This window comes from Pan troglodytes, chromosome 3, assembly GCF_028858775.2.
Source record: "Pan troglodytes isolate AG18354 chromosome 3, NHGRI_mPanTro3-v2.0_pri, whole genome shotgun sequence".
In the NCBI taxonomy this organism is placed as follows: Eukaryota; Metazoa; Chordata; class Mammalia; order Primates; family Hominidae; genus Pan; species Pan troglodytes.
The window spans coordinates 120,552,392-120,574,627 of NC_072401.2; the positions used below are offsets into that span (position 1 = coordinate 120,552,392).

General features: G+C 48.9%; 2 protein-coding genes and 2 pseudogenes across 13 annotated transcripts in view; 1 reads left to right on the forward strand and 3 right to left on the reverse strand.

Moving 5' to 3' along the window:
- Positions 1–22,236, forward strand: part of LOC740478 (kelch-like protein 2) — a 152,491-nt gene that overhangs the window by 89,058 nt on the left and 41,197 nt on the right. For 4 of the 11 annotated variants that reach the window (XR_010156334.1, XR_008547786.2, XR_010156337.1 and 1 more), the window contains one exon: positions 13,156–14,897. Coding sequence is in view for 3 of the 11 variants with exons in the window: in XM_063809002.1 (XP_063665072.1) it covers positions 13,156–13,289 (134 nt within the window). In the remaining 8 variants the exon portion in view is untranslated. Of the gene's footprint in view, positions 1–13,155; positions 14,898–22,236 lie in introns of those variants that run through there. The other 7 variants (XR_010156335.1, XR_010156338.1, XR_010156339.1 and 4 more) reach the window with 4 other exon arrangements.
- LOC740526 (glycerol kinase 3-like) lies at positions 183–6,503 on the reverse strand. Its single transcript, XM_009448198.5, has one exon. The coding sequence runs from the start codon at positions 4,221–4,223 to the stop codon at positions 2,544–2,546; it is 1,680 nt and encodes a 559-aa protein (XP_009446473.2). The 5' UTR covers positions 4,224–6,503; the 3' UTR covers positions 183–2,543.
- On the reverse strand, positions 16,372–19,319 carry LOC107972049 (proline-rich protein 36-like; annotated as a pseudogene).
- LOC134806988 (putative uncharacterized protein FLJ44672) lies at positions 19,389–21,259 on the reverse strand (annotated as a pseudogene). The gene is made up of 3 exons (XR_010156333.1): positions 21,111–21,259; positions 20,826–20,883; positions 19,389–20,732 (listed from the first exon to the last, which is right to left on the reverse strand). The product of XR_010156333.1 is annotated as a putative uncharacterized protein FLJ44672 (transcript).

The following is a 22,236-nucleotide window of genomic DNA, read 5'->3' on the forward strand; positions in this document are numbered from 1 at the left end:
TTTATTCAGTATTTCTTGTTGATAGCCAAGCACATTTAAGGGGAAAAAAATTGTTTCAGATTTTTAGTCATTCCTATACCTCACCACTTCCCATACTGAAAATTTGAGAAACTACTTAGTACTAGTTCTAACTGATCTTTGAGGAAGTTTGTGGTATCATTTTCTTTTTCTTTTTTAAAATAGAGACGGGCTCTTGCTGTGTTGCCCAGGCTGTGCTCGAACTCCTGGCCTTAAGCAGTCCTCCTGCCTTGGCTTCCCAGAGTCGGGATTACAGGCATGAGCTACCACACCCAGCCTGACTATCATTTTCAAGCTAGAGCTGTAGCTGAAATTCTGGGCTTGGTAAGCACTCAGCATTCCTCAGTAACAGGACTACCTGTGGAGAATTCCTTCAGAGCTGGGCATGGTGGCCCACACCTGCAATCCCAGCACTTTGGGAGGCTGAGATGGGCAGATTGCTTGAGGCCCAGAGTTCGAGACCAGCCTGGCCAACATGGTGAAACCTGGTCTCTACTAAAAATACAAAAAAAAAAAGAGCCAGGCATGGTGGCATGTGCCTGTAGTCCCAGCTATTTGGGAGGCTGAGGCAGGAAAATAACTTTAACTCAGGAGGTGGAGGTTGCAATGAGCTGAGATCGCACCACTGCACTCTAGCCTGGGCGACAGAGAGACTCCATCTCAACAACAACAACAACAAAAAAGAAGTCCTCCAGTTACCGATGTGCTTTCATTTTATTTTCCATTCTTTGGCTCTTAACTCTGTTATTAGTTTATATATCCCAGGCCCTGGTGGTAGTAACTACTTTGCCCAGGCCTGTTCAGGCACCCTCACTGTCCAGCTTCTGTCCTTTCCACTAGGCCTATAAAATGATCAAACTTTTTTATATGCGCAAGTATTTTCATGTGTGTCTCCTCTGTCTTTGTCGTAAACGAAACTTTGTGTTTCCCCCAAACCTGTATGTCGTGAGCAGACTTCTCGAAGGGATCACTCGCCACAGCTCACTGGGAACCTAGGTAGAAGGGTACCGCTTCCAGACCATTGCTCTCACTGCCATCAGCCTCACTTTTTTTTTTCACTGTTTACTACAAAACAAAGTAATTTTAAGATATTTTTTAAAATTGACGTTAAGAAGCTAGATTAGGTAACTTCTTATAATATGTGACATTAAATATTTTGAGAAATTCTTGGTTTCGCTGGAAGGCATTTGTAATGATAAACCTTTTTTCAGTTATAATAAGATACTAAGCAGAGATAATTTTGTCATCCCAGATAGCAATTTCTTATTAACAATTGATAATATTTGAACTGAAAGAGATTCTTGGCTTTATTTCTATATTTTTTTCTACTTAGGTATTTAACTTTTTTGACATCCTCTTATCCCCTCAATAGGATCCAAAATATGTCTAAAATTAATTCAAAAGAAAACTATTTGAATTATTGCTTGTGTTTGAAAACAGTATTTACTGTAGTATTCCACAGTTTCTTCTTTTTTTTAGGCTAAGACAATTAAATAAAAATGTAAGGGATAAGAAATATAGTTGAAGTCACAATAAAGTATATTTTCTTTTATGGACATAAAACATAAATTTTAAATGTTGGCTATTTAAGAAAAAAATTCTCCTGGTAAATATTATGCATAACCATTGCCCAAAAATGTATACAGCTGTTTTCCAACATATTTATATACATAGTGGTTCACTTAAGACCAGCCCTGTTAGAACCTTCTGAATATAATGTGCTCTTAATTTATAAATGGGCTACCCTCAGTGTATAAAATATATAGGCATATATGTTATACATACAAAGTAAAAAATATAAAAAGGAAAGATGGAAGAAAAAAGAAAGTATCCTTTCCTATAAGATCCAGACAGAAAGTCATTATAATTAGTGGGACCCTGGAAAATATTGGAAGGATTTCAGTTTTGGCAAATACTTTTCAGAAAAATATCTAAGCTATGAGAACATTAAATGTCTATTTTAATAATTTAGTAGATGTTTCTATTCAAACATTCAGTGAAGGTGTTTCCATCTTCTACTATGTAGAAAAGAAGACTTTTGGGGTGTCTGTTAAAAGCGAAGAGCTGCTCATTTTTAACAGTTTAGTAATAACCTTTTAATCAAGTATATGTCATGCAGAGACTCAAGTCCTATTCCAGTAGTGTTTGAGTTTGTTTGATGGAAGATTCCAATGGTGAGGATCTGAATTCTTCGTACATCTTAGAGGGAATGGAGCAGGATGTTACGGCAAAGGAGGGGGTCAGCCCCAAAGGTAGCTGGCCCAACCTTAACTGTGGATGTTAAACACACACACACACACACACACACACACACACACACACACACCCCAAATATTTCTATAGCATTCTTTTTGCTGCATTTTCTTTATTTTAAGCCACAGGTCTACTTGGAGGGTCACGCAGCAAGTGGCTTATAAATAAAATCAAAGTCTATGAATAGTGTCATCGCATTAAGAGACAATTGCTGGGTTGTTCTTTCATTATGTAAAAAGTTCGCATCTTGGGAATCCATGAGTTGGTAGGTTTTATGGAATACCTGAGATGTACCTTGCTCTGATTAACATTGCCATGCTACTCACTATAAAAAAGCCCAAGGGCAGACTACAGAAGACACTAGGGTCACCACTTTCTGGAGATTGAGTTGTAACCCAACCCATTGACTTCATCACAGCTTTCTTCCATGTAGAATAACAAATTTCACTTTCCTCAGCATTAATCTGAGGTTCAAACCGCTCCATCGTGACGGCGGACAAATCCTCAGGTTCAAGACTCCATACATCGACTCCTTCTGCAGCCCCTGCCACCATGGCAGTGGTTTCGGGAAAGAAACCACCCAATGCAGTGGTTTCGGGCATCAAGGGCTTCACTACTGGAATATACAGAATGTCTGCTTGTAGCTGCATAAGAATTTTGTTGCTGGTCATTCCTCCATCAACCTGCAAATGACTGAGTGGAATTCCACAGTCTCGATTCATGGCATCCAAAATCTCTCGAATATGGAAACAAACAGCTTCTAATGCAGCAAAAGCAATATGGCATTTATTGGTGAACTGAGTGAGTCCACAGATTATCCCTCTTGCGCTGGGCTCCCAATAAGGTGCATATAACCCCAAAAATGCTGGGACGAAGTAGCTGCCATAAGAAGTACCTACTTCTTTAGCAAGTTTCTCCATTTCTTCTGAGGTCTTTATAATTCCAAGATTGTCTCTTAGCCAGCGAATAACAGCACCAGCTATAGCTACAGAACCTTCCAAAGCATAATATACCGGTTTGTCTCTGCCAAGTTTGTAAGCCACTGTGGTGAGAAGGCCATGATCAGAAAATACACACTTATGGCATGTATTACATAGTAAGAAACATCCTGTTCCATATGTATTTTTGGCTTGTCCAATCTGGAAACACATTTGTCCCACCAGTGCAGCAGACTGGTCTCCTGAACACCCAGATATTGGCACACCTTCCAAGGCCCCAGCTTCCATTAGGCCATAGATCTCAGAAGAACTCCGAACATGTGGAAGAATTTCCATTGGAATTCCAAAAAATTCACAGAGTTGTTTATCCCATTCCAAAGAATGAATGTTGAAAAGCATAGTCCTACTTGCATTTGTTACATCTGTACAGTGGACACCTCCATTGACGCCTCCTGTCAAACTCCAAATAAGCCATGAATCAATAGTCCCAAAAAGAGCTCGTTTTTCTTCAACGGCCTTTTGAACTTTTCTCACATTGTCAAGGAGCCAGTGAAGTTTCACTGCACTGAAGTAAGTGCTAAGTGGAAGGCCTGTCTTGGACTTGACAAAGTTATTATTTCCTGGAATTCTTTTACTAAGACTCTCAACGGTAGACTGTGTTTTTAGTTCAAGCCACACCACAGCATTGTAGAGAGGCTCTCCAGTTATCTTGTCCCAGACTACAGTGGTTTCCCTCTGGTTGCTGACACCAATAGCTTTTATGTTGGAAATACCAATATTGAGCTGTCCAAGTTTCTCACATGTTTTCGCTATACACTCATACACACAATGTAGAATTTCCTTAGGGTCCTGTTCCACCCATCCTTCTCTTGGGAACTCTTGTTTTATTTCCACTTGATGATGACTAAGTAGTTCAGCTGTTCTTGAATTGAAAACCAAAAAGCGCGTGGAACTGGTGCCCTGGTCCACTGCCCCCACCAATGGCCCCAAAACTGCCTTTTTTGAGGCTGCCATGAAACCAGCTTCAGGTCCGCCCGCGTTTGCGGCCGGTTTCCTGGGTGACGGCGGCGGGAGGGGGAGGGGCGGGTGACGAGTCCAAAGAGCGAGGCCGCGCGAGTCCGCTGAACCAGCCTCACTTCTTTACTGGCTGGCTAGCAGGCTACTGCATTCTCTCTGCAGCTCATTTTCTCCCTTGGCCTCCAGGCATACATCTGTCTTTAACACTGAGATTATCTTTCCCTGTGTATTTTGTTTCTCCTGCCATAAACGCCTTCAGAATCTATACTGTTGGCTCACGTGAGACTCCTTCATAGCTCCTTGTGACTATCATCTTCCCCCCACAAACCCATTCATCACCTTAGACTGCAGTTCCAGGGTCTGTTGGACCTTTCTGGTATTTAGAACTCTGGGGTCCCCACCTTGGTTCGGACTAGATGTGTGCCTTCTCATTCTCTTGTATTTCTTCATAAATCTGTGCTCTTTGGCCCTTGTTCTTCCAGCCAACTCTTGGCCATTCAGCCTAGACCCAGTAGTCAGTCATTTCAAAGCTATTCTCTTTATGTGCCTGGCATTGCCCACACCATTGTGGGTGATAGATAACAGGCTCAATACAATTTAACCCTTGCTTATAATCTAACTTTATAGTCCAGTAACAATAAACTCACACCCTAATTAAGTATATTTGGAATATGCGTTATTCTCTGTAAAACCAGTTTTTATAACAGTTTCTTCTACAGAAAATTTACTTCAATCATTTGCCCACCTTTCTATAATTTAGGCTAGGAATCACTGCTTGGAATAAACATCGGTTAGAATAAACTCGATTTGAATGCCGCCCTCTTGAAAGAAATTTGTGTTGAGTGAGTGGTTTTAATAATAGTATTACTAGCCTTAGCCATGGGATATGCATGCCAAAGAATAGATGCTGATTATTCAATGGTCTATTGTAATGTTAATTTACTTATACAGAAGATTCTTCCTTTGGAGAACTGTGAAAGCACTTGATACACAGCACTTTTTAGCTGAAGTTATGCCAACTCAAATGATGCTTCTTAAAAGAGTTAATTATTTGTATATTCATGCATTCATTATGGTCTTCTTTATTCCTTAGTAAACTACATGCAGTCTCTGCTGTGCCTTGTTGACAGGAATTTTTTCTAGCTTACATGAGTTAACTGTTTTCAGGTTTCATTAAAACTGCCTTATGTTAATAGAACTGCTGGAGACATACATGGTTTTTTTCTCCTAAAGATTAATAGTGTTGAAAGTCAAAGAATCACAGAGTATTAATGTTATAGGAAATCTTAGCAGTTATCTAGTCTAACACTTTCATTTTATTAATTAGGAAAATGAAGACCAGAGATATTTCTGTTTTCCCAAAAAACACTTTGTCTGTTAGGGATGAGCTGCTTGTGGATCTAAGATGTGGGGAAAAGCAAGAGAGATCAGATTGTTACTGTGTCTGTGTAGAAAGAAGTAGACATAGGAGACTCCATTTTGTTCTGTACTAAGAAAAATTCTTCTGCCTTGAGATTCCGTTAATCTATGACCTTACCCCCAACCCCGTGCTCTCTGAAACATGTGCTGTGTCAAACTCAGGGTTAAATGGATTAAGGGCGGTGCAAGATGTGCTTTGTTAAACAGATGCTTGAAGGCAGCATGCTCCTCAAGAGTCATCACCACTCCCTAATCTCAAGTACCCAGGGACACAAACACTGTGGAAGGCCGCAGGGACCTCTGCCTAGGAAAACCAGGTATTGTCCAAGGTTTCTCCCCATGTGATAGTCTGAAATATGGCCTCGTGGGAAGGGAAAGACCTGACCGTCCCCCAGCCCCACACCTGTAAAGGGTCTGTGCTGAGGAGGATTAGTATAAGAGGAAGGCATGCCTCTTGCAGTTGAGACAAGAGGAAGGCATCTGTCTCCTGCCCGTCACTGGGCAATGGAATGTCTCGGTATAAAACCGGATTGTATGTTCCATCTACTGAGATAGGGAAAAACCGCCTTAGGGCTGGAGGTGGGACATGCGGGCAGCAATACTGCTTTGTAAAGCATTGAGATGTTTATGTGTATGCATATCTAAAAGCACAGCACTTGATTCTTTACCTTGTCTATGATGCAAAGACCTTTGTTCATGTGTTTGTCTGCTGACCCTCTCCCCACTATTGTCTTGTGACCCTGACACATCCCCCTCTCGGAGAAACACCCACGAATGATCAATAAATACTAAGGGAACTCAGAGGCTGGCGGGATCGTCCATATGCTGAACGCTGGTTCCCTGGGTCCCCTTATTTCTTTCTCTATACTTTGTCTCTGTGTCTTTTTCTTTTCCAAGTCTCTCGTTCCACCTAACAAGAAACACCCACAGGTGTGGAGGGGCAACCCACCCCTTCATAAGAGACTACTGTTATTCATACTTTTGCCCTGACTTCTCAAATGGGACTCTGCATTGAGTATAGAGGAATTATGGAGACCATCGTGGCATTTTAATTTTGTTCAAAAAGGTGCTTGGCGTTTAGAAATCAAATACAAAGGGTACTTTGTACCTTATTACAGGATACAAAACAGAACAAATAACATTTGAGACTTATATTGTTGATTTTATTACACTTATTTGGGATGAGGGTCCTAACCTGATGCTTTTTTTTTTTTTTTTTCCATTTTTTATTGAGATGGAGTCTCGCTCTGTCACCCAGGCTGGAATGCAGTGGTGCGATCTCGGCTCAGTGTGAGTGCTGCCTCCTGGGTTCAGGCCATTCTCCTGCCTCAGCCTCCCGAGTAGCTGGGACTACAAGCGCCTGCCACCATGCCTGGCTAATTTTTTGTATTTTTAGTAGAGATAGGGGTTCACTGTGTTAGCCAGGATGGTCTCGATCTCCTGACGTCGTGATCCACCCGCCTCAGCCTCCCAAAGTGCTAGGATTACAGGCGTGAGCCACCGCGCCCAGTCCTGATGCTCTCTCTTGACCTGGTATGGCAAATTCTAGGGACTGTCTTTCATTTCATGATTAGCTTATTTTATTTCCTGGAGGGAAATAGAAAAGTTCAATTGCTTTAGAGAGTAATGAGCATATATGTTAATTGTGGAAGGAATGGAATGTATATTCCATATACATATATGGAAGGATGCATATGTATATTATATATTATGTGTGTGTAGTTTATGTGTTTAACATATATAGCATATTGATGGCATAGTCTTTACTACCTGGAATTGTGCCCTATTGCAGTTATGGTATTTGTTTAGAGAGAAGCAACTGATGATTAAATGTCAGTATAACTATGTTGGGCTTTATTCAGTGGCCAGTGGTGAACTACTGAAGGTAAATTACTAATGTCACAAGCTATGATCCATAAACAAAATGACCTGTCAGTATGTGGGTGAAAGGTTGGGAAGCAATAATTGAGGTTGGTAATAGGGTTAGAACTAGTGTAATGAACATAGAGAGGAGGTGAATGAAGGAAGATCATAGATATGGGAACTAACTCTGAGTATAAGTAGAGGAAACAGATTAAACTCTGAGATGACCTACCTTTTAGCATTACATTTTAGGTAAATTCTTTGTAGGTACATTTTAGTGTGTGCATATTTACAGCAAGTGTGCAGTAGCTGTTGATTTTTACTGTACCTTACTGAGATACAGTAGGATGAAAAAGAATTCATTCACTGAAACGGAAGAATTTTTCACTTTGGCTATGTTGCGTTAGGCTTATATTAACCAAACTGATGCAAAGATGTTAGGCTTTTAGTTGATGGTATATTCAGTGGGAACCAATTATGTAATCGTGTCCAGAAAGGTGTAAGGTGATTATCCTGTTCTGTTCTGTCCAGATCAGACCATAGCTATGAAATTTTTGAGTTTATTTTTCGGTTCAGTGTTTTGAGAGAGACTGATGCACTAGAGCCCTGAATTTATAGTCAGGGTGATCATGAAGACCCCAAATCATGTTGTGCAAGCAGTGGTTGAAGGACATAGGACGGTACAGACCATTGAAGGATAATTTGGGAAAATATAATGCTCTCTGTAAGATTTTGAGGAATTTCATAAGAGACAGATTAATTAATCTTGTTCTGTTTATTGCGGTGGCAGAATTATCAGTGTTACAAAATAAGAGTGAAAAAGATTTTAGAGCAACGTACAGAAGAACTTCTAATAGTAAGTGTTTGTATTAGTCCATTTCCATGCTGCTGATAAAGACATATCCGAGACTGGGCAATTTACAAAAGAAAGAGGTTTATTGGACTTAACAGTTCCACGTGGCTGGGGAGACCTCACAATCATGGTGAAAGGCAAGGAGGAGCAAGTCATATCTTATGTGGATGGCAGCAGGCAAAGAGAGCTTGTACAAGGAAGCTCCCATTTTTAAAACCATCAGATCTCATGATACCTATTCACTATCACGAGAACAGCATGGGAAAGACCCATCCCCATAATTCAGTCGTCTTCCACTGGGTCCCTCCCACAACACATGGGAATTATGGGAGCTGCAAGATGAGATTTGGTGGAGACACAGAACCAAACTATATCATTCCACCTCTGGCCCCTCCCAAATCTCATATCCTCATATTTCAAAACCAATTATGCCTTCCCAACAGTCCCCCAAAGTCTTAACTCATTTTAGCATTAACTCAGAGGTCCACAGTCCAAAGTCTCATCCCAGACAAGTCAAGTCCCTTTCGCCTATGAGCCTGTAAAATCAAAGGCAAGTTAGTTACTTCTTAGATACAATTGGGGATACAAGCATTGGGTAAATACAGCCATTCCAAATGGAAGAAATTGGCCAAAACAAAGGGGCTACAGGCCCCATGCAAGTCTGAAATCCAGTGGGGCAGTCAAATTTTAAAGCTCCAGAATGATCTCCTTTGACTCCATGTCTCACATCCAGGTGACACTGATGCAAGATGTAGGTTCCCACAGTCTTGGGCAGCTCCTACCTCCTGGCTGCCTTCAGGGGCTGGTGTTGAGTGTCTGTGGCTTTTCCAGGCACATGGTGCAGGCTATCAGTGATACCATTCTGGGTTCTGAAGGATGGTGGTCCTCTTCTCACAGCTCCACTAGGCAGTACCCCAGTAGGGATTCTGTGTGGGGGCTCTGACCCCACATTTCCCTTCTGCATTGCCCTAGCAGAGGTTCCCCATGAGGACCCCGCCCCTGCAGCAAACTTCTGCCTGGGCATACAGGCATTTTCATACATCTGAAATCAAGGTGGAGGTTACCAAACCTCAATTCTTGACTTCTGTGTACTCACAGGCTCAACACCACGTGGAAGCTGCCAAGGCTTGAGGCTTGCACCCTTGGAGGCCACGGCCTGAGCTCTATGTTGGCCTGGCCTATGTTTTCTGTCATCTTCTTCTGAGCTCTCCAAACTGTTCCCACCTCTACCTGTTACTCAGTTCCAAAGTTGCTTCCACATTTCTGGGTATCTTTTCTGCAGCACCCCACTTTACTGGTACCAATTTACTGTACTAGTTCATTTTCAAACTGCTGATAAAGACATATCTGAGACTCGGCAATTTACAAAAGAAAGAGGTTTATTGGACTTAACAGTTCCACATGGCTGGGGAGGCCTCACAGTCCTGGTGGAATGTAAGGAGAAGCAAGTCACATCTTACATGGATGGCAGCAGGCAAACAGAGCTTGTGCAAGGAAACTCCCATTTTTAAAACCATCAGATCTCGTGAGACTCACTGACTATCATGAGAAAAGCACGAGAAAGACCTGCCCGCGTAATTCAATCATCTCCCACCAGGTCCCTCCGACAACACGTGGGAATTATGGGAGTTACAAGATGAGATTTGGATGGGGACACAGAGCCAAACCTTATCAGTGTTCAAGGATGATGTGACTGTCTTGCCATCTGTTGATGTGTGTAAACTACAGCCAGATAACCATTTATTGTGAAAATTTTTGAGGTTATGCATACATATTATAGAAGCTGTGTCAGGTGACCTTTCAGATCTCTTATACTATTAAATCTTTTGATTTTTATGGCATTACTGAGAAAGAATTAACAGGGTTTATGAAATAATTCACATTAGGGGTTAAAAAAGAGTGGCATGATGAGGGAAAGGGTAGTTACTTAATGAATTTCATATTTGCAAGATGAAAATGTTAGATCTTTTTCATAACAGTGTGAATATACTTTTTTTGAGATGGAGTTTCGTTCTTGTTCCCTAGGCTAGAGTGCAGTGGTGCAATCTAGGCTCGCTGCAACCTCCGCCTCCCGGGTTCAAGCAATTCTCCTGCCTCAGCCTCCCAAGTAGCTGGGATTACAGGTTCCCACCACCATTCCTGGCTATTTTTGTATTTTTAGTAGAGACGGGGTTTCATCATGTTGGCCAGGCTGGTATCGAACTCTCGACCTCAGGTGTTCCACCTGCCTCGGCCTCCCAAAGTGCTGGGATTACAGGCATGAGCCGCCATGCCTGGCCCAGTGTGGATATACTTAACACTGTTAAACTTTACACTTAAAAATGGTTACGGTGGTAAATTTTATGTTTTTAATCACATAATAAAAGAGAGGGAGGGAGGCAAGAATCACTGTGACTAAGACTTCATTCATCCTTGGAATCAGAGTGAAGCCATTAGGACACAAAGGGAACACGGGAGGTCCAGCAGGTGTCTGGAGGAGGTCACTGAAACGGTTTGAAACGTAGGTATATCCTCATCTTGTTTGCTTGAGGGAGAGCCAGCAGTGAAGTGCAGTATCAATTTAAAGGTTCTCAGATTGGGCAAGATGTTTAACAGTAGCCAAAGACAGCTTGGCCAGAGGAAGAACTTGATTTATGTTGGGAGGAATATCAACAGACATAGAGAATCTTTATCAAAGTATCAGGCCAAAGAGTGAAGCATAGCATCAGTGGAAAAATGCACAATGATGAAAAGTCAGACCACAGAGCTCAAAACAGGCCAAGGTAAGTGGCCCAAGGTAGTAATTAATGTGAAGGTTTTAGAGGACTGCTTATATGTGTTACTGGTTTCATGGTGTTTGGGTGGCTCTGTCTTGTTTAAAAGAGCCATGATGATTAGATCATATTCATATGGAGACAGACAGCTAGAAATTCAAACATTGGGGTTTGGGGGAGAGGTTGGATCTGGAAGCAACAATATTAGGGTAATAAAGATAACTGTGGACAGTAATATACATTAGATAGTTAAGACAGAACAAGTGGAGAATCAAAAGGAGGCTGAAGGCAGGCAGGACCATAGTAATACCTAGTTTTAGGGAGGTAAAGGAGGCAGATTCAGTGGTCAGAAAGGTAGAAAAATATATAGAATCCTAACCAGTAGAGAAGGCCATTAAGCTTAAAATCAGCAGAGAGGTTGAGAAGGACTAATGCCAAGAAAAAGACTTCCAAAGAACTATTTCAAGGTAAAATTGAGCCAGAGGCTATGCCATAACATAAAGACATGAGTGTGCATCAGCACGCAGAGGCTTCAGAATTGAGATCTGCTCTTGAGAAGTCTGGTGTGGAGGCTGACAAGGTAAGAGAGCGGCCAAACGTAGGGATGTTAACCCAGTGATCTTTCTTTTTTAGCAGAGCATGTATTTGTCCACTGAAGTCAAGACAGTGACATGCATTGACTGTCTATAGCAACACTTCCTTTCTCACTGGGGAAGGAAAGTAGTTGAATCTAGTTGCTAGTTTTGTTTTTATTTTTGTTTTTTAATTTTCATCACCAGTGTTTTCAAATGGTTATAAACTTTTAAAAATATTTGTGGTAAAGAACATATAACATGAAATTTACCACCTTAGCCATTTTAAGTGTTCCACTCAGTAGTGTCATGTGTAAGTACTTGCTTTATTGTGAAACAGATCTCTAGAACGTCTTCATTTTGCAAAACTGAAACTCTGTACCTTTTAAACAACTTGTCTTTTCCACTTTCCACTGTCCCTGGCAAGTATTATTATACTTCCTGTTTCTATAAATTTGACTCCTTTAGATACCTCATATTAGTGGAATCATACAGTATTTTTTTATTTTTGTGACTGGCTCACTACACTTAGCATAATGTTCTCAAGCTTCAACCATGTTGCATTGTGACAGGATTTCCTTCCTTTTTAAGGAATTGTATGTATATATAGTGTATGTATATACCAATTTCATTTATCCATTCATTAATCCAGCACATGGCCAGTGAGGACATAGCGAGTGACGAGGAGCACATGGTCATCCATGAGGAGGAGGGGGTGATGATGTCATTGCTGATGACGGCTTTAGCACCACTGACACTGATCTCAAGTTCAAGGAGTGGGTGACCGACTGAGAGTGGGGACAGCTCTGGGGAGGAGCCAGAGGGCAACAAGGGCATTCATGGGAAGGTATTTGCACCTGTCATTCCTTCCTCCTTTACTCCTGCCGCCCCTTGCTGGATCCTGAGCCCCCAGGGTCCCCCGATCCACCTGCAGTTTTTGGCAAAGTCTATGGTCCCACCCCGTCCTTCTCCTACACATTCTCGGATGCTTCCTCCTCAACCTTGGCACCCACCTCCTTCTTACTGGGCCCAGGAGCCTTCAAAGCCCAGGAGTCTGGTCAAGGCAGCAGAGCGGGCCCCCTACGGCCCCTACCCCTGGGGATGGGGGCCCAGGGACGCCTACCAAGGCGACCTGTTTCCTCCCAATGGATCCTGCCACCTTCTGGTGCAAGAGACCTGAAAGTGTGGGCGACCTGGAGCTACCAGGCCCCTCAGTCATTGTGGTCCCTCCCAACACTAAGGCTTTCCTAGGCAGGAGCTGAGCTGAGCCACCCGAGGGGCAGAACCTGAAGAGGAGAAACTGGGCTTTGGGGGTTGGGGCAGAGGGAACCCCACGGACATGGATCCCGCACTGGCAGACCCCACCACACCCAAATGCAAGATGAGAAGATGCTCCAGCTGCAGCCCAAAGCCCAACACCCCCAAGTGTGCCATGTGTGATGGGGACAGCTTCCCCTTTGCCTGTACAGGTGGAGAAGCCGAGGACGGGCTCAGGGAACCGGAGACGGAGAAGGCGCTGTCCTCTTCACTGCACGCGCCCTGGACCAGTGCTGGCCTTGATCATGCAGCTCTTCCAGGCCCACTGCTTCTTCCTGTCCACTAGGCCACAGCTGCCCTCCAGGCCCACTATGCACACATCTTCCCCTCCAAGGTTTGTTCTGCCCCTGCCCTGACTCCCAGCCCTGCGGGGGTCCCGACCCCACCTCACCTGGCTCAGACTCTGATGCTGCCCTGGCTGCCCCACCACTGCCTCTGCCCGAGAGTCACGTGAGGCTGAGAGTAGGGGCAGGGGCAGCAGTGGTGCCAGTTGGGGGGCGGTCCAGTGGGAGGAGCCTCAGCCTCGCGGGCTGTTCCGTGGGACTGATGACTGCATGATCATCTGGGCACCTCACGGATCTTCAACTGCAGGTGAAACGGATGCTGGTGGTGGGTGCAGGGCCACTGGGAGCCGCTGCATGGTCCCAGAGGCTGGACTGGGGCAGGTGCCAACTGAAGCTGCTGGGGCAGCATGGGCAGGATGTTCTGCACACAAACCTTGGAGAAGAAAATGTGTGCATAGCGGGTCCACTGCTGCTGCCCCTTCCCTGACTCCCAGCCCTGCCTGACCCCACCTCACCCTGCTCAGGCTCTGGTGCAACTCTGGGTGCCTTGCCACTGCCTCTGCCCCAGAGTTGGGGCCTCGACAGCCTGGCTGGAAGGGGACACCCCAGCCCTGCCTCAACACCTGGGTCCCTCCATAACTACCACATGCAGATGGGCGACCCCAAAGAAGATCCCAGGACTCACAGTACCCCCTGAGAACATGGACAGTATGTGGGGGTAGCAATGGAGGTCAGGATGGTTATCTTCTCCCGGGTAAAGCCATTTAATCCTTTCAGTTTGGGATGGAATAAGGCCTGCTTTTTTTTATTTGTTTTTTTTTTGAGACGGAGTCTTGCTCTGTCGCCCAGGCTGGAGTGCAGTGGTGCGATCTTGGCTCACTGCAACCTCTTCCCGCCGGGTTCACGCCATTCTCCTGCCTCAGCCTTCCGGGTAGCTAGGATTACAGGTGCACGCTACCACGTCCGGCTAATTTTTGTATTTTTAGTACAGACGGGGCTTCATCATCTTGGCCAGGCTGATTTTGAGCTCCTGACATCGCGATCCACCTGCCTCCACCTCCCAAAGTGCTGGGATTACAGGCGTGTGCCACCACGCCTGGCCAAGGCCTGCTCCTCTTATCTATACCCCCTACCCCTGCAGCTGTGCCGGGGGAAAGCTGGGCAGTTTCCCTCCTCCGAGCCCCTGTACATACCATGAATTGTGGGACCTTCAGAGCTTTTCACTTTTCGGAAAATAGCTCCTGCTGGGGCTACAAGATGGAGTGTGAAGAGGGCCTTGGGCCACAGGGAGGCGCCTGTGGACTAGGGGGAGTTCATGCACCCCTTCTTTCCCCAGAGGGGCTGGACTCAGGTGAGTATGGGGGTGGGGGCTCCTGCACTTCAACACAGGCAGCGGGAGGGTTTTCTCCCCATTCCCTCTGCACTCGCAACTTGAGCTATACTTTTTAAGAAAGTGATTCACCCTGCCTTTGCCCCCTTCCCCAGAACAGAACACGTTGATCATGGGCGATATTTTTCATTGTGCCAAAAAGTTGCCATGACTGTCATTAAACCTCTTTAACACCAAATAACAAGGAAAATAAAATAAAAAATTCGGGCATGGTGCAGAAACTCACTCCAAATAAATTACCGACCAAAATATTTATATAATGGTGGAAATATTCCAAAATTCAATATTTTGGGATTTATACACAAAAGATAAACAAATTAGAGGCCAAGAGGCTGCCGGAAGGGAAAAACGGGGCCTGGGAAGGCCGTTGTGAGGAATGAACTGGGCCTAAAGAGGCTACTGACAGGCGGAAGCTGGACCTGCTGAAGTGGCCGAAAGGCAGGAGCTTTGGACTGGGGAGGCCGCAGTGAGGCGAGAGCTAGCTGGGCGTGGAGAGTCCGCTGTGAGGCCGAGGCCGGGCCCGTGCAGGCCTTCGAGAGGCAGGAGGCCGGGCCTGCAAAGGCCCACTGGAGGTCAAGTTCTGGGCCTGAAGAGGCCGCCAAAAGTCAAAAGCGGGGCCTGGGAAGGCCGCCGAGAGCCATGAGCTGGGCTGGGCTGAAAGAGGCCACTGGGAGGCAGGAGGAGCTGGGCCTGGAGAGGCTGACTCGAGGAAGTTTTGCACCTGGAGAGGCCGCCGAGAGGACAGAGCTGGGCCCGGGGAGGCCGACTTGCTGCTCTTCCAGGCCCAATTCCAGGCCGACTTGAGGACGACTTGGGCCTGCAGAGGCCGCCGGGAGGCCCAAGCTGGGCCTAGAGGAGCCCACCGACCGGAGGCCGTTTGGGGCCTGCAGATGCCATCAGAGGGGGCAGGAGCTGAGCCTGGAGAGGCCACCGTGAGGCCTGAGCTGGGCCTGGGGAGCTTGGCTTCGGGAAGTTGTGTGCCTACCAGGGCCGCTGGGAGCTGGGCAGGAGCTGAGTCCAAAGACGTTGTTGTGAGGCCAGAGTCGGGCCTGGAGACGCAGCCGGGAGGAAGAGCTGGGCCCGGAGAGGACGCTGGGAGGCTGCAAGTGGGTCTGGAGAGGCCGACTTGAGGAGGCCCGGCCGCTGCCTCCCGCATGGCGGCCTCTGCAGGCCCAGCTGTTCCTCCTGGCTGCATCTCCCGGCCCAGCTCCTGCCTCCCAGCAAACAAGCTCTTTTGGCTCAGCTCCCGCCGGCGTTTGTAGACCCTGAAGTTTCTGCAACCAAGCGCTCAGGCCCACATCCCGCCTCCAGTAGCCTGAACAGTCCCAGCTGCAGCTGGAGAAGAGCCTGAAGGCCCCGCTGTTGCCTCCCAGGGGTGTCTCCAGGCCCAGCTCTCGCCCCACCGCGACCTCCCAGGCCCAAGTCCCTGCCTGCCTCCCAGCAGCCCGCGTGCGACCCTGCTCCTCCCTCACGGTGGCCTGTTGAGGCAGGGGCTCACGCTGACCTCTCTCAGCGTGGGAGGGGCCGGTGTGAGGCAAGGGGCTCAGGCTGACCTCTGTCAGCGCGGGAGGGGCCGGTGTGAGGCAAGGGGCTCAGGCTGACCTCTGTCAGCGCGGGAGGGGCCGGTGTGAGGCAAGGGGCTCAGGCTGACCTCTGTCAGTGCGGGAGGGGCCGGTGTGAGGCAAGGGGCTCAGGCTGACCTCTGTCAGCGCGGGAGGGGCCGGTGTGAGGCAAGGGGCTCACGCTGACCTCTCTCAGCGTGCGAGGGACCGGTGTGAGGCAAGGGGCTCACGCTGACCTCCCTCAGCGTGGGAGGAGCCGGTGTGAGGCAGGGGCTCATGCCTCTGGGCAGGGTGCCAGAGGCATGAGTTGGGCATCAACAGGCCACCGTGAGGGAGGAGCTGGGCCGCACGCGGGCTGCTGGGAGGCAGGCAGGGACTTGGCCCCGGGAGGCCGCCGTTGGGGCAAGAGCTGGGCCTGGAGAGGCCCCTGGGAGGCAAGAGCGGGGCCTGCAGAGGCTGTTCTCCAACCAGTGCTGGTCCTGTACAGGCCACCGGGCGGCAGGAATTAGGCCCGAAGAACTTGGTTGGAGAAAGTTCAGGGCCTACAAAGGCGGTTGGTAGCTGGGCAGGAATTCAGCCAAAAGAGCTTGCTTACTTGCTGGGAGGCAGGGCCGGGAGAGGCCGACTTCAGGACAACTTGGGCCTGCAGAGGTCGCCGGGAGGCCCAAGCTTGGCGTGGAGGAGCCCACCGACCAGAGACCATTTGGGGCCTGCAGATGCCATCAGAGGGCAGGAGCTCATCCTGGAGAGGCCACCGTGAGGCCTGAGCTGGGCCTGGGGAGCTTGGCTTGAGGAAGCTGTGGGCCGACCAAGGCCGCCAGGAGATGGGTAGGCACTGAGTCCAAAGAGGTTGTTGAGAGGCAGGAGTCGGGCCTGGAGACGCAGCCGGGAGGAAGAGCTGGGTCCGGAGAGGACGCCTGGAGGGTGCAAGTGGGTCTAGAGAGGCCGACTTGAGGAGGTTCTGGGCCCGGAGAGGCCGCCGGAAGGGAAAAACTGGGCCTGGAAAGGCCGTTGTGAGGAATGAGCCCCATGGGCCTGAAGAGGCCACTGGCAGGCGGGAGCTGGGCTTGCCGAAGCGGCCAAGAGGCAGGAGCTTTGGACTCGGGAGGCCGCAGTGAGGCGAGAGCTAGCTGGGCGTAGAGAGTCTGCTGTGAGGCAGAGGCTGGGCCTGTGCAGGCCTTCGGGAGGCAGGAGGCTGGGCCTTGTCGAGGCCTGCAGAGGCCACCGAAAGTCAAAAGCGGGGCCTGGGAAGGCCGCCGGGAGGCATGAGCTGGGCTGGGCCGCAAGAGGCCACTGGGAGGCAGGAGAAGCTGGGCCTGGAGAGGCTGACTCAAGGAACTTTTGCACCCGGAGAGGCCGCTGAGAGGCCGGAGCTGGGCCTGGGGAGGCCGACTTGAGGACGACTTGGGCCTGCAGAGGCTGCCGAGAGGAAGAGCTGGGCCTGGAGAGGCCGACTGGAGGAAGTCCAGGGCCTGGAGAGGATGCAAAGCAGCAAACGCTAGGCCTGGAAAGGCTGCCCTGAGGCACGGGCTTGGCCTACAGAGGCCACTGGGAGGCCGGAGCTGGGCCCGCAGAGGCTCCCGAGACGGAGGAGCATTGCCCCAGGAGACCAAGGTGAGGAAGAGGTGGGCCTGGAGAGCCCACTGTGAGGTAGAGGCCGGGCCTGTAGAGGCCGCCGACAGGCAGGGGATGGGCCCGTTGAGGCCACGAGAGGCATGAGCTGGGCCTCAACAGGCCAGTGTGAGGCAGGAGCTGACACTTGGGCATGTTGCAAGAGGCATGAGTTGGGCCGAAAGAGGCCACCGTGAGGGAGGAGCTGGGCCTGTACAAGCTGCCAAAAGGCAGGAGCAGCTTTGGACTGGAGAGGCTGCAGACAGGGAAGAGCTGGGTGTGAAGAGTCTGCTGTGAGGCAGAGGCTGGGCCTGTACATGCCCTCGGGAAGCAGGAGGCTGGGCCTGGAGAGGCCGACTTGAGAAAGTTTTGCTCCTGGAGAGGCCACTCAGAGGCAAGAGCTGGGTGTGAAGAGGCTGACTTGAGGTCGATTTTGGCCTGCAGAAGCCACCGGTAGCTAGGAGTTGGCCCTGGAGAGGCTGACCTGAGGACAATTTTGGCCTGTAGAGGCCACTGGGAGGGAGAGCTTGGTGTGGAGAGGCCAACTGGAGTAAGTTCAGGGCTTGGAGAGGATGCACAAAAGGAAACGCTCAGCCTGGAAAGTGTGCTGTGAGGCATTAGCTTGGCCTACACAGCACTTGGAGGCAGGAGCTGGGCCTGCAGAGGGTGACTTCAGGACGATTTTGGCCTGCAGAAGCCTTTGGGAGGAAGAGCTTGGCCTGGACCGGCTGACTGGAGGAAGTTTTGGGACTGGAGTATGCGTCAAAAAGCAAAAGTTAGGCTAGGAAAGGCCACTTCGCGGCATGATCTTGGCCTACAAAGGCAATTGCGAGGCAGGAGCTTGGCCTGTAGAGGCTGCCAAAAGGCAGGAGCTTGGCCTTAGGAGGCTATGATCAGGCAAGTGGTGGGCCTGGAGGGTCTACTGTGTGGTAAGAGTCTGGGCCTGTGTAGGCCGACATGAGGCAGGAGCTGAGTTACGAGAGGCCAACTTTTGGAGAATTTGGGCCTGCAGAGGCTGCCAGGAGGCAAGAGCTGTGCCTGGAGAGTCCATCTTTTAGCATGAGCTGGGCCTAAAGAGACCATTGTGAGGCAGCAGCTGCCTGGGAGGCAGGCAGATTCGTGGCCTGGGGAGGCCACCGTGAAGCAAATGCTCAGTTTTCGGAGGATGCCGTGAGGCAGGGAGAAACTTGGCTTTCGGTGGCCGCAGTGAAGGAACAGTTTGATTGCTGAGGCTGCCGGGAGGCCGAAGGTGGGCCTGGAAGGCTTTACCTTAAGAAGTCTGTGGCCTACAGAGGCTGCCAGCAGCTCAGCAGGAGTTGGGCCAAAGGAGGTTGTTGTGAGGCAGGAGACGGGCCTGTAGACGCACTGGGAGGATGAGCTCGTCCTGGAGATGCCGAGTTAAGGACATTCTGGGCCTGGACAGGCTGCAAAAGGCAAAAGCTGTGCCTGGAAAAGTCGCCATGGGCCATGAGCTTGGCCTAAAGAGGCCACTGCAAGGCAGGAGCTGGGCCTGTAGAGGCTGCCGAAAGGCAGGAGCTTCGCCTGAGGATGCCACAGTGAGACACCATGTGGGTCTGGAGGGTCCACTGTGAGGCAGAGTCTGGCCTGTAGAGTCCGACAGTAGACAGAAGTTGGGCAAAAGGCTGATTTGAGGAAGTTTTGGGCTTCAAGAGTCAGCCACGAGGCAGGCACTAGGCCTGGAAATGGCCCGACAGTCATGAGTTGGGCCTAAATGGGCCACTGTGAGGGAGGAGCTGTGCCTGTTGAGGCTGCTGGCAGGCAGGCAGAAATTTGGCCTCGGGCAGCTGCCATGAGGCAAGAGCTGGGTCTGGAAAAAGCCCCTGGGAGGCAAGAGCAGGGCCTGCAGAGGCTGTTCTCAAGTCAAAGCTGGGCCTGTTCATGCCACCGGGAAGCAGAAGGTGGGCCTGGAGAGTTTGACTTGAGGAAGTTTTGGGCCTACATTGGCCGCCATGAGCTGGACAGGAACTGGGCCAAAAAAGGCTGTTGTGAGGCAGCAGTTGTGCCTGTAGACCCAGCCAAGAGGAAGAGGTGGGCCTGGAGAAGCCCCCATGAGGCAGAGGTTGGGCCTGTAGACGCTGACAGGAGGCAGGAGCTGGGCCTGGAGAGGTCAACTTGAGGAGATTTTGGGCCTTCATAGGCCACCAGAAGGCAACAGTTGGGACTAGAGAGTCTGACTTGAGTAAGTTTTGGGCCCGGAGATGATGTCCTGGGACAGGAGCTGGGCCTGGAGAGGCCACCGTGAGGCATGAGCTGGATGTAGAGAGGCCAGTGTGAGGCAAGACCTGGGCCTGTCTAGGCTGCTGGGAGACACGCAGGAATCTGGCCAGGGAAGGTTGCCATGAGATGAAAGTTGGGCCTGGAAAGGCCCTTGTGAAGCATGAGCTTGGCCCAAAGAGGCCACTGGGTGGCAGGAGCTGGGTGTGTATAAGCTGCTGAAAGGTTGGGAGCTTGGCTTGGGGGGTCCACAGTGAGGCAGATGCTGGGCCTGAAGAATCTGCTGTGAGGCAGATGTTGGGACTGTAGAGGCCGACGGGAGGCAGAGGCTGGGCCTGGAGGGGCCCCCAAGATGCAGGAGCTGGGCCTGGAGAGGCTGCCAAGAAGCATGAGCTGGGCCTGGTGAGGTCGACTTGAGAAAGTTCAGGGCCTGGAGAGAAGGCTGGGAGGCAGGAGCTGGGTCTAAAGAGGCCATTGTAACGATGGAGCTGTGCCTGTGGAGGCTGTTGTGAGGCAGCAGGCTCATCTGCGGAGACTGCCGTGAGGTAGGGTATGGGCCTAAATAGGCCATTGTGAGTCATGAGCTTGGTCTGTAGAGGCTGACTGGAGAAAGTTCTGGGCCTGGAGAGGCTGCTGGGAGGTAGGAGCTGAGCCAAAAGATTTAAGCACATTTACATTTATTAGGCACTTTATTTCCATTATTACACTGTAATATATAATAAAATAATTATAGAACTCACCATAATGTAGAATCAGTGGGCGTGTTAAGCTTGTTTTCCTGCAACTGGATAGTCCCACCTGAGCGTGATGGGAGAAAGTGACAGATCAATAGGTATTAGATTCTCATAAGGACAGCGCAACCTAGATCCCTCACATGCACGGTTCACAACAGGGTGCGTTCTCCTATGAGAATCTAATGCTGCTGCTGATCTGAGAAGGTGGAGCTCAGGCGGGAATGTGAGCAAAGGGGAGTGGCTGTAAATACAGACGAAGCTTCCCTCACTCCCTCACTCGACACCACTCACCTCCTGCTGTGTGGCTCCTTACGGCTCCATGGCTCAGGGGTTGGGGACCCCTGCTCAAGTGCATCCAAAGCGACCCTTCCCACACCAGTCTTCATAGTGGTCAAGGGCAGCAACCACTTAGCTCCCAAGGCATGTGCCTCAGCTGGCATTTCGTCACAATCAACAGTAAGTGGTAGCTTGAGTCATTGTGAGGTCACTTCCTGGAAATCACCAGCATCCCATTTCCCACTGGCAAAGAGCTCAGCACTGCCCCCTGGGAAACCAAACCTATGCCCAAATCCCATCTGTGTAGGTGTATCTCCTGGGACCCTTCCTAACATATTAGTCAGAGTCCAATCAGGAAGCATAAACCACTCAAAAGTTTAAAGTGGTAAAATTTAATATGGAGAATTATTCATTATAACAGGTGAACAGCATAATGAGAGATTGGCTAGCACAAAGTAAAGAGAACTCTAGAGAATACAGGACTAGCCCAGGCCAGGCATGGTGGCTCATGCCTGAAATTCCAGCAATTTGAGAAGCCAATGCAGGAGGATTGCTTAAGGCCAGGAGCTAGAGACCGGTCTGGACAACACACTGAGACCCTGTCTCTATCCAAAAACAAGAAAAAAGTTAGCTGGCAGTGGTGGTGCACACCTGTAGTCCCAGCTACTCGGAATGCTGAAGTTTGAGCCTGGGAGGTCAAGGCTGCAGCGAGGCGTGATTATGCCACTACAGTCCAGCCTGGTGACAGAGCAAGACCCTGTCTCAAAGAACAAAACAACAACAACCATTTACAGACAGAAAAGAAATAGAGCTAATAAGCTAAGGAAAGATGTTGAAATGTGACAAGTAAAGTAATATGAGGTCTTTTATCTATTTAAAATAATCAAACAAAAAATGACTTACTACATTATAATACCCTGTGCTGGCAAAGGTGCAGTGAAATGGGCACTTTCTTATACTATGAGGGATGTTTAAATTGTGTATAAGCCTTCCCGGGTAAAGCCTGTCAATTTTTTAAAATAATGGAGACAGGCTCTCACCATACTGCCATACTGCCTCCTCCAACTCTTGGCCTCAAGCAATCCTCCTCTCTTAGCCTCCCAAAGTGCTAAGATTATAGCTGGGAGGCACCCAAAACCCT

What these genes read in the sequence shown, in the direction of transcription:
- LOC740526 (XM_009448198.5), bottom strand. Translation starts at nt 4,223, where the DNA reads ATGGCAGCCTCAAAAAAGGCAGTTTTGGGGCCATTGGTGGGGGCAGTG.